The sequence below is a fragment of the Anarrhichthys ocellatus genome, unplaced genomic scaffold, assembly GCF_004355925.1.
Source record: "Anarrhichthys ocellatus isolate YVR2014 unplaced genomic scaffold, GSC_Weel_1.0 scaffold67, whole genome shotgun sequence".
Taxonomy (NCBI): domain Eukaryota; kingdom Metazoa; phylum Chordata; class Actinopteri; order Perciformes; family Anarhichadidae; genus Anarrhichthys; species Anarrhichthys ocellatus.
The window spans coordinates 1,528,364-1,543,253 of record NW_022280097.1 but is presented as its reverse complement, the minus strand read 5'-3'; the positions used below and the strand labels follow the sequence as shown (position 1 = coordinate 1,543,253).

The 14,890-nt window shown below is 43.3% G+C and overlaps 2 protein-coding genes across 3 annotated transcripts in view; one reads left to right on the top strand and one right to left on the bottom strand.

The window, feature by feature from the left end:
* Positions 1-1,171: 1,171 nt before the first annotated feature.
* Positions 1,172-7,063, bottom strand: LOC116397511 (allantoinase, mitochondrial). 2 transcript variants are annotated; one of them, XM_031872999.1, is made up of 11 exons: positions 5,602-7,063; positions 5,318-5,469; positions 4,009-4,123; positions 3,755-3,901; positions 3,620-3,665; positions 3,364-3,457; positions 3,060-3,246; positions 2,800-2,938; positions 1,556-1,728; positions 1,446-1,478; positions 1,172-1,364 (listed from the first exon to the last, which is right to left on the bottom strand). In XM_031872999.1, the coding sequence occupies exons 1-11, from the start codon at positions 5,737-5,739 to the stop codon at positions 1,215-1,217; spliced, it is 1,374 nt and encodes a 457-aa protein (XP_031728859.1). In that variant the 5' UTR covers positions 5,740-7,063; the 3' UTR covers positions 1,172-1,214. The 2 variants fall into 2 exon arrangements, with proteins under 2 accessions (XP_031728859.1, XP_031728860.1); XM_031873000.1 differs by having other exon boundaries at positions 5,607-5,729.
* A 2,300-nt stretch (positions 7,064-9,363) lies between these two features.
* The window catches only part of LOC116397528 (tetratricopeptide repeat protein 39C), a 9,877-nt gene continuing 4,350 nt past the window's right edge, over positions 9,364-14,890 (top strand). The window contains exons 1-5 of the mRNA XM_031873029.1: positions 9,364-10,088; positions 10,720-10,768; positions 11,582-11,710; positions 13,555-13,669; positions 14,462-14,822. Coding sequence (XP_031728889.1) covers positions 9,943-10,088; positions 10,720-10,768; positions 11,582-11,710; positions 13,555-13,669; positions 14,462-14,822 — 800 coding nt within the window. The 5' untranslated portion in view covers positions 9,364-9,942. The remainder of the gene's footprint in view (positions 10,089-10,719; positions 10,769-11,581; positions 11,711-13,554; positions 13,670-14,461; positions 14,823-14,890) is intronic.

Here is a 14,890-nt window from a genome sequence, read left to right as displayed (position 1 = left end):
TGTATATGTATATATATATATGTATATGTATATGTATATATATATATATGTGTATGTGTATATGTATATATATATATATATGTGTATGTATATATATATATATGTGTATATATATATATATATATGTATATATATATATATATGTATATATATGTGTATATGTATATATGTATATATATGTATATGTATATATGTATATATATGTATATATATATATGTATATGTATATGTATATGTATATATATGTATATGTATATGTATATATATATGTATATATATGTATATATATATATATATATATATATATATATATGTATATGTATATATATATGTATATATATATATAATGTATATATATTTGAACTTGTTACATGAGCTCAAACAATGTTGGAAAGTCTGAAGAAGTCTAGTAACATTAACAGATTTAAGGTTATGAACAATAATGCATTTGTTACCATCTTCACCGGGAGATTATGTATTCGGTCATGAGTGTGTGCGTGTGTGAGCGTCTCTGCGTGCGTCTTTCTGTCTGCAGCTAATCTCTCATACTACTGGACCCATCAGCCTAATATTTGTTGTGCTCATTTATGACCGTATTCACACTTTCAAAAATAAAATGTATTGCCGGTTTTATACTGTCATTGATTGCTGACTCCTCACTATTCGTAACCACTCAATCTATAAGGAGGCATATGCATGTAATGTATATATACACATGAACATTCTGTGTTGCAATGTGAACTCCATTGAAAGCTTTTACTTAAATTAGAAGGTATGGCCCTGAATTAAATGTTGCATCTCACCTATCTAGAAGCCAAAAAGATGGAACTGTGTGCTCTGTGTGATTTGGAAGAAGTAGAAAGAGAGTCCTATTTTTTGTAAAAATGCCGTGTCAAATCCCTGAAATATTCTGGTTTACAGATAATGAAAAATTGGAATGATTGAGTGTGCTACATTTGTCTCAAAGGCCTGAAAAAGAAGGCACTGTTTAATTAGTGTTCATCTATTTATTTTCTACTTCTTTGTCAGTGTTCCCGGTTTTATTACAAATGCAAATTGTGATGTTCAAATGTTTAGGCAATAAAATCAAACAAAAAGCATGTATAAGTTGCGAGAGAGATGACGAAAAACAACATGGGTGTGCTTTTTACGGACTTAGACGACACAATGATTTCGATAAGTTGAGGTTTATTAGGGCTTGTTGTTATTGTACTTCACAGTTGGGCTTCACTTTTCCTCGGAGGGAAGAAGAGATGCTTCCCCAGAGGCTGGGGGCAGAAGGAGCCCTCTCTGTACACCAGCTGCCCCCTGACTATGGTTGCACACACCACTCCTCGCAGTGTGACGCCGAGGTAAGGAGTTAGCTGCGCACACACACACGATCATAAGCTCAGTCACAATAAAAACATGCTCCTTACATCATTCGTGTAATTAATGTAGCTCACCTTGTTTTTATGATGTATGCTTGCTTCTTTAATCTGTGAAGAAAATGAAATGAATACAATGAAAGCAAGCTCTTCTCCGTCCCAAATATGGAAGCAGATTTAATACCGACCTCAAATTCTCTCTCTGGGTCCCATACAACGAGGTCGGCATCATAGCCGGGGGCCAGGTGGCCCTTCTGGTTGTGTAGGCTACTCAGCTGGGCTGTTCGCCGGCAGAGGAGTCTCACCACATCAGACAGCTGAAAGCCTCTCTTACTGGCTGAACTCCAGAACAGAGGCAAACCTGCGAATGGTTAAAAAAAAAATGGTTGAAAAGATTGACAGGCCTGTTGAGAATTGTGTTGACACCCTCAAATATTTTGAGTTTTGTCTCCTGCGTTCGTGAATTATTTCAAAGTAAGCATTGTGGATTGTCAGACTTTGACCTCCCTCTCAATGTGTCCCAACAGTAAATAATTGTTCGGTCCTCTAAAGCTGCCACTCGGCTCTTGTTTACCTCCCTGTGAACTTCGCCCGGTGTGGGTGATTGTCAGATGCATTATGGGTGGGAGGAGACACGGAGGGACGGAGCAACTAATCCACTCAAAAAGAAAATGTGCATATTAATTCCCTGTAATATCGCACAGGCCAGGTTTAAGTGGCGAATTTTAGCCAGTGCCTCTTTCAGGCTTCAACAGCAGAGAGGATTTGTCGTGTAGAGACAAATCCTGGAGCTGCTCCATAGACGGGGAATAATGTGAGATGAGCTGCCACGGAAAACTTGGGTGCGTTATCCGATTCACGGCTCAAAGCCTTGTATTCGGATATCAAGACACTCACTGGAATGTAAATTCACAAACAAAATCTGTGGTAGAGTATGTTAGTGTCACGTGACGTCGCTCATATCACTCCCCAGTAAAAAGGAATCATTCAGTGGATTAATTCGGTGTGTGTGGGACACCGATGAGTCGATGACCTTTGACACAATTTTGAGACTGAGCATTATGATGTCACATCAAACTAGTTGGGTTAGGTAACCTAAGTTGTGAAATTTTCTAAAACTTTTTTGCTTTTTAGTGAGCTGAATCTGCTGCATGATTGCAACTCGGTTGCAGGGAAACTAATTGTAAAGAAAGCGCTGACATATTATTGCCTTATAACGTTCATATAGCGTACAGGGAAATTAGCTGTAGACACCAAAACTGTTTCTTCTGCCCAAGCTTCAGACATGTTTAACTCTGCTGTACAGTTAGGCATTTTATAATATATGGGGATTGAGTCACTTTTTAAGCTTTTTTTTATTAGCAGCCGGTTTAGTTTTGATGGTTAAAAAAATATTGTGTGTGTGTGTGTAATTATTGTCACTAGTTCATACCAAATTGTAGAGAAGAAATTCCCCCCCAAGCTTCAGTGAAGTCTCCGTTGTCTAGCTTCTTCAGGTCTGGGGTGCAGGGGGAGTGATCCGACACCACCATGTCGATCTGCCCGGCTTTCAGCGCGGACCACAACTGCTCCTGTGGGGAAATAAATCAATCATCTGCGACGGATCAAAGAATAATAAAGCCCAGTTTTACGTTTAGGCTCACTCTGAAAACAGTCAGACTTTTCATCTACTGTGCATCCTCTTCTGTTCACCTGGTTGACAGATCCTCTGATGGGGGGGCAGCACTTGAATTGCGTGGCCCCCACAGGTATGTTCTCGGCACACAGGCTGAGGTAGTGATGGGTGGTCTCCACCGTCAGGGGGGCTCCGGCCTGCCGCGCCTCCTGGATCAGCTCCAGTGGCTTAGCAGAGGACAAGTGAACGATATGGCACCGCACCCTGGAGCAGAAAGAGTTAGCTCAGTGTGGCATCAATGCTACAATTACAAGAACAAATGCTATCCAGAGGGATCCTCTATGATATCATGCTCATCTGCCACCATGCTGATGTTCTTACTGGTACTGGAGGCAGAGCTCTGCGACGGTGCGAATGGCCTCCATCTCCATGACATCTGGTCTGGACTGCAGAAAGGTGGAGTACTGACAAGGGTCTAGTGGTGTAGGCAGGGGTATGGAGTTTAGATATATCAATACTGGGAACCTTAATGTATGGATTAGCAGTTGGAGCTTAAAGGTAATGTTTATCAGCCCAAAAAGTAAAGTAATAGCATTTTTGGATGTTCTAGCTGAGTGCACTTTAAAATGATTGTTACCGCCATTCTCCTGTGTTGTCTGCTCAACGTCCCTCTCGGCATGAAACTAAAGGGAGACAAAGCAGACGACACTTCAGTGACGTTACCACACTTTATTTGGGCATGTTACGGAAGGTGCTGCGGGGGGTAAATTACCAGCAGGACACTTCCTGTGCCTTGCAGCTGCGCCATCGCTGCGTGTAGATCCCGGTCCGTCACGTGGGGGAACTCCTCCACCCCGCTGTGGATGAGGAAACACTTGAAGCCAGCCACTCCCGCCTGGATCATGGGCCGAAGCTCCAGCTGCAAGGGAGACACCCGTCGTTTGGTGTTTTTATCGCAATATCAGCGCAGTCCGGCTGAGAATGTATTTTTTATTTTGTTGTACCCGAGCCGCTCCACCACCGTACCTGATTACCAGGAATTACGCCTCCCCAGAAGGCCGTGTCCACAAAACACTTCCCTGTCGCCTCTAGCAGTTTCTCGCGGAAATTTCCAACCGTGGTAGTTGGAGGGATGCTGTTTCTGTGGGAATTTTAAACAAAAAGAGAAAAAAAAAAACACAAATGTAACTCTCAAATGTACTAATATTACCAGACATAATAACTTATGCTACTGTATGAAGGCAAATCACTGTCACTCAAATCCGAGAGCGCAAAAGAGATCCACGCACGCACAAAGCAAACAGCCGCGCGCGTATTTTACTTTGACGAGCGCTTTTAAATCACTCCGTGAGCAAAATTCGCTCGAGAAACTTTAACCTGCTCGCTCACGAGTAGTTTTTCTTTTTGACAGTAAGTGGGTGGACCCAGTCTCCATTGTATCTCTACATCTAATTGGTTACAATCCTCGTCTTTGGATAGACCGGATATCTTCCTCATTCTTAAGCAGGATTGCTCAAGTAGGGGAGCAAGAGAGAAGCAACCGATTCCTAGCAAATCATCCCTGTAGACGACGTCAAAAAACTATCTAGCAGCACTATAGGCTTCCACAGTCTGCAGCTGGGACTGCTGCGCGAGGCTACTGTGAGACTGACCGCCTGTGAGTGCTTTGGAGGGGCTCATGGCAGCACCCGCTGCTCGTTGAGGACAGTAACTGCAGAACGATATGTGCTTCACGTCAGCATCTCCAAAACAGCACAAAAGTCTTCAATAACACCAGAAAAAGTCACTAGATTTGTTGCTAGTTGCTTTTGACAAAGAAAGTCGCCAAGGGGATTTGGAAACTCGACAGATTTAGCGAGAAAGTTGTCAATTTGGCAACACTGGGCTGGCCAACATCAATGATACTGTGCAAGGCAGAAGCAGTAGACCAGAAGCGATCACACTCCTGTGACCAATCCTGCTTTAGACAGAGGTTAGGACCTCCCACCTCATTGGCATACAGACACATAAATAAATAAATGAATAAATGTAGGTGAAAAGAAATGTAGAAATAAATATATGTATTTCTTTATGTCCTGTTTGATTATCAACTTTTATTTATTTATCTATACATAAATTTATTTATTTCCATATTTATTTATTTATTTATACTTTTATTCATTTATTTCAGCATCTATTTATTTACGTATGTATTTATTCTGTAAAAGCGCTCGTCAAAATAAAATACGCGCGCGGCTGTTTGATTTGCGTGCGCGCGTGGATCTCATATGCGCTCTCGGATTTTGACAGTGATTTGCCTTCATAGGTTTCGATTGATTTTTGGGAGTGAGCTTACAGCGGCATGTCCACAATGGTTGTCACCCCTCCAGCTGCAGCGGCTCTGGTGGCGGTCCAGAAGCCCTCCCAGGAGGCTCGGCCTGGTTCGTTCACGTGGACGTGGCAATCGACGATGCCCGGCATCACCACGCTGTCGCCCACGTCCAACACCTGCAATCGCAACAACGCCATTGTTTGAGTGCAAATAGATGTATTAGGAGGGTTAAATCAATGCATATGGCCTTGTACAAGTACAATGGGGAAGTATCCTAAAAATGCTGAGACCAATGATACCCGGCTTACCTCACCTCCAGAAAAGTCGCTGTCCGAGAGGATTTGATGGATCTTCCCATCCTTTATCACGATGACAGCGGGACGGACTTGGTCGCCGAGCAGCACCCTCTTACTCCTCACGGCACCAACCATTGATCCCAGCTCCATGTCTGTCTTCACCGAGAGCTAATCAGGATATAGACTCTGCTGCTACACTTCAGACTCAAACTTGGCAAGTCAGCGACCTCGAGGCACCACCCCCTTGCTGATTTGTTGACTCATCCTGTCTGTGTTGACATGTTGAAGTTCAGATCCAGCCATGCCCGGCGAGCAATAACCAGCCCCTTGCACGTGTGGAGGACAGGGGTGATATGGCCGCAGAGTGGAGGAAGTGTTCAGACATGCCAACAAATGGCATGTCTGAACACAAATGGCATGTTTGATCCTGAGCCTCCAGCTTGTGACACTGTGCTACCCAGCGTGTGGATCCCACATGTGAACATAGGATCCTTCAACAATCACAGATTATACCATCGGCATAACGTGCAAGTTTACATACAGAACAAAATAACTTACTTCGGGTGCATCTGAATTACCAGCGGTGCACTATACAGCAAAATGGTGTAGGTGTTATGGGTACAAGGTATGAGGCGTGCCCCCCTCCCCCGATCTAAATATGTGCTTTTTAAAACCATAAAACCATGTCAGTGGGCATTCGCGTAAATTATCTGTTATATAAATTAGTAATACATGACAACGTTCAGCGAGCCAGCATGCACACCTAAATGGCCATAATGAATTGCTAGTTATTAATTACACCTGTGTTTACAATGCAAAGACATGTCCAAGTGGCTGCTGTGAGAAAGGGCCTACACGGGCAGCTGTTCTTCTGGAGTGAACGGGGCACCCGTAGCCTACCATCAAACTCCGGTCCCCTATACTGCCAGGTATTGACGACATAAAAAAACAAACAAAAAAACAAACAAACAGGAAATGCTATAAAGCATGACACGTATATGATTTATGTAATTGAATTACAGTTTTGCGAATAACTTTAGCCTCAATTCGAATAAATAACAGCCTGTATGTATGTATGTATGTATGTATAATATATATGTATATATATTATAGACTGTTATTTGTTATTGAAGTTATACAACTGAAATGCAAAATGTGAAACTTAGTGCAATGCATGCTCTTGCAGCCTCCGAGAAGCAGGCATGCAGATGAGCGACGATAACCTGGTTAAAAAAGAACAAAAGCAAGTATAGTACTATACTATATATAATTATGTCATCAGCGTGACCGCGGGTCTATTGGCTGTCGGTCGGAAGAGAGGGCTGTGGTTCTGATGAGCCTCTGGGGATGAGGATGGCTAAACAGGATGCTGCTTCGCCTCAGCGGGCCTCGTTGCTCCATCCTCCTCTCCGGCGATGCGCCGCGTGCGTAATGACGCCTCGTGCAGGGCCGAGATCCTTCTTGTGGCACTGGCACCTCTGTGGCACTCAGCGGCACTCAGCGGCACTCTGTGGCACTCCGCGGCACTCTCTGTGGCACTTCAGCGGCAGTCTGTGGCACTTCAGCGGCAAGCGTCAGCTGTGGCAGGCGAGCGGTACTAGTTCGGCACCCGTCAAGAAGCTGCGGAGCTGAGGGGGCGGAGCCACATTTCCTGAGAACACACATTGTTGTTATGACAGGTCAGCTTCCGTAAATCAGTTTTATGATTTTAGTTGAGTCACCGGAGCCACCCGTTCTCTGTATGCATCCTTAGAGTAATTACGTTGTACTTTTTTGTTTCTCATTCATCTTATTTAAGTATGATTTTGCTGGTTTTGCAACAAAAGGGAACATAATACACTCTTTCCAAATTATTACTTTTACAGTCATTTACAACAATCGGCTAAAATAATGAAAATAAATCATCCGTTTTATTATCATCTAAAAGTATATATATATAAAAAAAATTTAATTTAAAATTAAAACCCATAAAATGTCCAATCCAAAAATACATGTCTGAAAATATCTTCACTCTTCCTCTGCTTATATGTATATGTATGTCAGTAGGTGCCACAAGCTGCCAGAGGGTGCCGCGGGGTGTCAGAGAGTGCCAGAGAGTGCCACAGGGTGCCAGAGAGTGCCAGAGAGTGCCGCAGGGTGCCAGAGAGTGCCGCAGGGTGCCAGAGAGTGCCAGAGGGTGCCGCCAGCAGTCAGAGGGATTAGGAATTTTTTGAATATTCTAGAGTCAAACTTTCTATATCTCAATGGCAATAAAACTGAAGTAATTTTATTTGGACCACAGTATTTGACCAACATTATATCTTCTCATCTTGGCCTTTTAACTTCTATTTCACCAGTCAATTCAGGATTTAAGTGTGACAATTAAATCAATGAAGTAGGTAAATTAGGCTTAGTGTTTGAAAAGAATGAACCAAACGTCTCTTTATTTTTCAATTGTCATTATTTATTGCTTCATGAACTACACATGCTCACTTTTCTATTACATAAAAATAACAAGTAAATACATGATGTATACAACTAGGTTGCAAATTAACCATCAACATCAAATATCAGATGAAATAACCTGCATTAAATACATCTGTATCAATAACACAATTAACAAAGACACAGGTAAATATAACAAATCTATGGTTTAAATACATGTATACTGCCATCTGGTGGTAGAAATGGTAAACACTCTTAATCTGCGTCTCCTTTTGCAGGCTATGCTCTGTGTTCACTCAAGCAGCAGCACAATACGGTGGAAGAATAAATAGCAACAACTCTGCACACATAAAAATGACTTTGATTAAACTATATTACAAACTGTATTGCATCAAAAAATCCACAGATTAATCGAAAACTTGATTCTTGCTGTGTACATGGATAAATTAATATTAAATCGCATGTAGTCAACTATTGTTAACATACTCCCATCAGCCCACGTTTATTTATTCATATTTATTTATTTTTCTTCTAGTGTTACCCTGGTTACCATTTTCTTGCATACGGTCATTCTATTACCTTCACTTTTATTTTGACATATTCTTACTTCCGGACTACCTGTTTTACTTTGCGTTGCTCTTCAAAAGAAAAAACAAATAAACCATAAAACAGACTATCAAAACATACACGGACCAGGGGGGCACTCTCGGGCACCCTGTGGCACTCTCTGGCACCCTGTGGCACTCTCTGGCACTCTCTGGCACCTTGCGGCACTCTCTGGCACACCCTCTGGCACCCTGAGGCACCCTCTGGCAGCTTGTGGCACCTACTGACATACATATACATATAAGCAGAGGAAGAGTGAAGATATTTTCAGACATATATTTTTGGATTGGACATTTTATGGGTTTTAATTTTAATTTTAAATTTTTTATATATATACTTTTAAATGATAATAAAACGGATGATTTATTTTCATTATTTTAGCCGATTGTTGTAAATGACTGTAAAAGTAATAATTTGGAAAGAGTGTATTATGTTCCCTTTTGTTGCAAAACCAGCAAAATCATACTTAAATAAAATGAATGAGAAACAAAAAATTACAACGTACTTACTCTAAGGATGCATACAGAGAACGGGTGGCTCCGGTGACTCAACTAAAATCATAAAACTGATTTACGGAAGCTGACCTGTTGTGTGACTGTGACACATTGTTGTGTGAGAACACACAACAATGTGTGTTCTCAGGAAATGTGGCTCCGCCCCCTCAGCTCCGCAGCTTCTTGACGGGTGCCGAACTAGCTCGCCTGCCACAGCTGACGCTTGCCGCTGAAGTGCCACAGAGAGTGCCGCTGAGTGTGCCGCTGAGTGCCGCTGAGTGCCACAGAGGTGCCAGTGCCACAAGAAGGATCTCGCTGTCTCTCGACGCCAGGCCGTTTTGACGTGCTGCTGGCAGACAGAAGCAGCACAGCAGCCTGGATCCTCGTTATGTAACGCGTCGGATGCTGCTGCTGCAAGGCGGGGAGTAGCATAGTAGCGGGGGGGAGGGGGTGGAGGTGGAAACTGACGGACGGCAGATTTAGTGGCAAATAACGGTATGCGTGTCTTTAGTGTGTGAACGCGCAGATAGTCGGGAATAACAACGATGAAGAGTGCGTCGCTGTAGTGCGGAGTGAGCGAGCCCGTCTGGGCATCAGTGTCCTATATACCCCTAAAAGCGCACTGTCTGGAGCTTGCGGTAGCCGCACTAGTTTTTTTATCTTTTTGTTTTTCTTTTTAGCCGACCAGAGGCGCGTCTCTGTTTCAATCCGTCTCCTACACCAGCGGGAATAAACCAATGCGGCTTTGCTTTGGAGAGGAAACGCGTTCGTATTTTGTTCCCCGTCGCACCGGTTCAATCCAACAGCCGGCGGCGCTGCAGCACAAACAATGGCGGGTCCCGAGCAGTCCCAGCAGCAGCAGCAGGTGGAGGAGAAGGCCGAGCAGCTAGATGATGCCGAGATGGCCCTGCAAGGCATTAACCTGCTGCTCAACAACGGCTTCAAAGAGAGCGACGAGCTCTTCAGGAGATACAGGTAGTCATTTCATGCCATGATGATTTGTTGCAGTATAATGCATGCCTAACCCTCTTACTATCAGCAAGGTATTACTCCAAGAATAAAGTCACAAGCGGTTAAAACATCACAGTGAAATCGAGAACACCGGGTACAGCATGTTCTACTGCTATACAAAGAGTGAAAACAGTGCCCCACATAATTAACAGTGTCATTCAAACACATTACTAATTAGGCTATACAGTTCCAAATGCATGTTATCAGTGAGTGAGGCTTTTTAAGGCCTCCAGCTGTCAGTCTTAACATTGTCACACCCCTTTCTGATTGAACATTTTCATCATGGACAAGCCCAGCCACTGTTAACATGTTTTTTTTTTTTTAAGTATATGTTTTGGGGGCATTTTGCCTTTCAGAAAAACTCACACAAAGAACAGATGGTGAATAGTGGGAGATGGACGCTCCACGTCAGACGAACACATAGTAGTGAGACGTGACAGCTGAGCACTGGGATTGCTGGCTGCACCTGCTCCTGAGCACGCTCTGTCCGCGCTCGCTGGGAAAAAAAAGTCACCAGCCTTTCAGTTATGCGTGTTATTCGTTCTCTTTGGCCTGACAGTGAATGCATCTCTCTCCTTCCCTATTCTCGGTGTAGGACCCAGAGCCCGCTGATGAGCTTCGGGGCCAGTTTCGTCAGTTTCCTGGTGAGTTTCATCTCAGCTGGCGATAAATAGGATTATTAGGGGAGAGCCCCCCCCTCCCAGTATCACCTGAAATAACCCAACCTGTCAAATTGAACGCTCACTATTGTCACCACTGGCCTCCTCTCCTCTGCGTTTCCGTCCATTAACATAATGGATGAATCTTCCTCTCAAGAACAGCCATGCTCTTGCAGAGAAGCACATTTACTGTAACGCTGCATCCATCGCTGATGGGAGAGGGAGATTCTTCATGCTGTGATGGACACACACACACACGCACACACACACGCACACACACACACACACACACACACACACACACACACACACCATGAAGCTAAAGATGATGTCATCCTCTGTCCCCCAGATACTAAATGGCCCTGAAGGCATCTGACCCTCCTGGTGGGCATTCATACATGTAACATAAATGGAGAGAATGCCGCAGTTATGCAAGAAAATGTCAAAACGTGAAACCACAAATGTCAGTTGAATCTCACAACATTTGTTGTCCTCACTCGTTTCAAGCTGATCTTAAGAGGTTTCAGCTACAACGGAGTGAAGATTTTCGGATTGTGCTGGCTGTGTGGCGTCTTCAAACCTCCAGCTGCACAGATGTCTCCGTGTTCCTGCGCTCACTGTCACGAAAGGGCCCTTTGTCCTTTTCAACACTGTTACATAACACTCCTTCCCTCGTATTACAAGACGGTTTCTGTTTGTAATCCAGCTTGAGCGCAACAAACAATGCATTGGAGCTTTTTTTCTTTTTCTTTTTAAGATGTGTTAAGAGCAAAATGTTATGACTGCTTTGCGTTGCAGAACGCCATGATGACATTTGAGGAGGAGAAGATGCAGACGGCCTGTGACGACCTGAGGACCACCGAGAAGCTGTGTGAGAGCGACAGCGCCGGAGTCATAGAGACAATCAGGAACAAGATTAAAAAAAGTGTGAGTACAACACTATGGATATTTAATTTAAAAAATCAAATCAAATTATATACGCTCACCAACCACTTTATTAGGCACACCTGTTCAATTGCTTGTTAAAACAAATATCTAATCAGCAAATCACATGGCAGCATCTCAATACATTTAGGCATCTAGACGTGGTGAAGACGACTTGCTGAAGTTCAAAGCGAGCATCAGAATGGGGAAGAAAGGGGATTTAAGTGACTTTGAACGTGGCATGGTTGTTGGTTGGGGCTGGTCTGAGTATTTCAAAAACTGCTGATCTACTGTGATTTTCACGCACAACCATCTCTAGGGTTTACAGAGAATGGTCCGAAAAAGAGAAAATATCCAGTGAGCGGCAGTTGTGTGGACGAAAATGCCTTGTTGATGTCAGAGGTCAGAGGAGAATGGGCAGAGTGGTTGGAGATGATAGAAAGGCAACAGTAACTCAAATAACCACTCGTTACAACCAAGGTATGCAGAACACCATCTCTGAACGCACAACACGTGGAACCTTGAAGCAGACGGGCTACAGCAGCAGAAGACCACACCGGGGGCCACTCCTGTCAGCTAAGAACAGGAAACTGAGGCTACAGGCTCACTAAAATGATAATAATAGAATAATAATAAATAATTATTAAATAATAATAGAAGATTGGAAAAACATTGCCTGGTCTGATGAGTCTCGATTTCAGCTGTGACATTCAGATGGTAGGGTCAGAATTTGGTGTAAACAACATGAAAGCATGGATCCATACTGCCTTGTGTGTTCAGGCTGCTGGTGGTGGTGTAATGGTGTGGGGGATATTTTCTTGCCACAATTTGGGCCCCTTAGTACCAATCGAGTATCGTTTAAATGCCACGGCCCACCTGAGTATTGTTGCTGCCCATGTCCATCCCTTTATGACCAGTGTAACCGTCTTCTGATGGCTACTTCCAGCAGGATGATGCAGCATGTCACAAAGCTCAAATCATCTCAAACTGGTTTCTTGGACATGACAATGAGTTCACTGTACTCCAATGGCTTCCACAGTCACTACATCTCAATCCAATAGAGCACCTTTGGGATGTGGTGGAACGGGAGATTAGCATCATGGATGTGCAGCCAACACATCTGCAGCTTCTGCGTGATGCCATTGTGTCTATATGGACCAAAATCTGCGAGGAATGGTTTTCAACACCTTGTTGAATCTATGCTACGAAGAATTAAGGCAGTTCTGAATACAAAAGGGGGTCCAACCCGGTACTAGCAAGGTGTACCTAATAAAGTGGCCGGTGAGTGTATATATACACCTCTTAGTCGACTAGTCAAACTTATGAACACATCTCTGGTAAACACGAGACTAAAAGTGGTGCTTTTATGTGATTCTTTGTGGAGAAACTCAGTTTCACAGATCTCTTAATTGTTCAGTAATCTGTTATTAAATTAATGTGTTAGTTGACTGAGAATTTTTTTTAATTTGAGCACACCCCCCAACGGACTGTGGCATAAAAGACAATAATACTGCTTTTGTCAAAATCTAAGAGGCGAGAACACCAATTCACCCATATAGATTTCTTTACGTGATTTGTGTGAACAAATTCCACCATCGCTATCTCCTAATATTGCCGCCAGAACAGGCTGCTGTTCAGATAATGATGTTTATATCCTCGCCGTCGTGTCTAATGATGCAGTCAGCAGTGAGATCATGCCAAACCCACTCTCAGATTTACAAGTGCTTCTGTGAAATGTAATCAACAAACTGGGCGAGGAGTGTGGGGGCTGGCTAGCAGCTGCGGGTCATTCAGCATGCAGGTTATGAGTATTACCGCTGTATTGAATGTGTGTGTGTGTGTTACAGATGGACTCCCAGAGGTCGGGTGTTGTGGTCGTGGACCGCCTACAGAGACAGATTATTGTTGCCGACTGTCAGGTGTACCTCGCCGTGCTCTCTTTCGTCAAGCAGGAGCTTTCAGGTACAAAGAGTGACCATGTCATCATGGCGGTGTGTGCTTGAAGGACTGACTGCATGTAGACCATAGACTGTATATTCATTAGTGTGAATGGTATAACTCAAGAACAGGACATTATAAAGACGTCATATTACAGTTAACAGTGTAGAGCACTTTACCTGGTTTTATTTAGGAGCATGCTCAGAAATGTTAATGAGGATTAACTGAGTTAATGGAATAATATCGTTACTGCTGAGGTGCTTTGTGAAGTCAGGTGTGTAAGCATAAAATATTAGTTTGTGAATTTTTGTGCTGACACGTTTAGTTCATCAGTCAAGCGACTTAATATATTATTATAATATTAATACATTATTATTTGTTCTAAAGCTCAGGAACTTTATTGATACACATTGTTGGTTTGCTCAAAAAGTTCCTACTACACTAACTTTGTAATGATCCATGTTGTCATATAGTTGTAGTGAAGTTGAACTGATAATATTTCCCTCTGAACTGTGACATGAAAAGAAAAGACTCAAGTGTAGTAGAAATACCTCAAATTTGTACCTAAAGTACTTGAATACATGTAGTATTCCACCACTAGTTGGCATGCTAACATTCGCTAATTAGCAATGATAAAAAAGTGAATAGATCACCAAAGTTAATGCTAATTCATCCTGAGGGGAACATGAAGATCTGATACAAACTTCATAGAATTGCTGAGATATTTTGGTCAGAGCACCACTAACAGACTAACTGATCATGAATATGCATATTAGCTGCAGAGATGAATTAATGACCTTACGTATCCACTAACAGCTTACATCAAAGGAGGCTGGATTCTACGTAAGGCGTGGAAAATGTACAACAAGTGCTACAGTGACATCAGCCAGCTGCAGGAGGCCTGCCAGCGGAGGCCCTCGGTCCACCAGGAGTCCCCCCCGACGGACAACGCCAACCACAACACGCCGGAGGAGAACTGCGTGACGGCCGAGGCCCTGGACCGGCTCAAGGGCTCCGTCAGCTTCGGCTACGGCCTCTTCCACCTGTGCATCTCCATGGTGCCGCCACACCTGCTCAAAATCATCAACCTGCTGGGTTTCCCTGGCGACCGTCTCCAGGGCCTGTCCTCCCTCATGTATGCGAGCGAGAGCAAGGACATGAAAGCCCCGCTGGCTACGTGAGTAGGCTCCGTTGCAAGTTTTTTTTTTTTTTTTTTTTTTTTTTTTTTTTTTTTTTTTTTTTTTT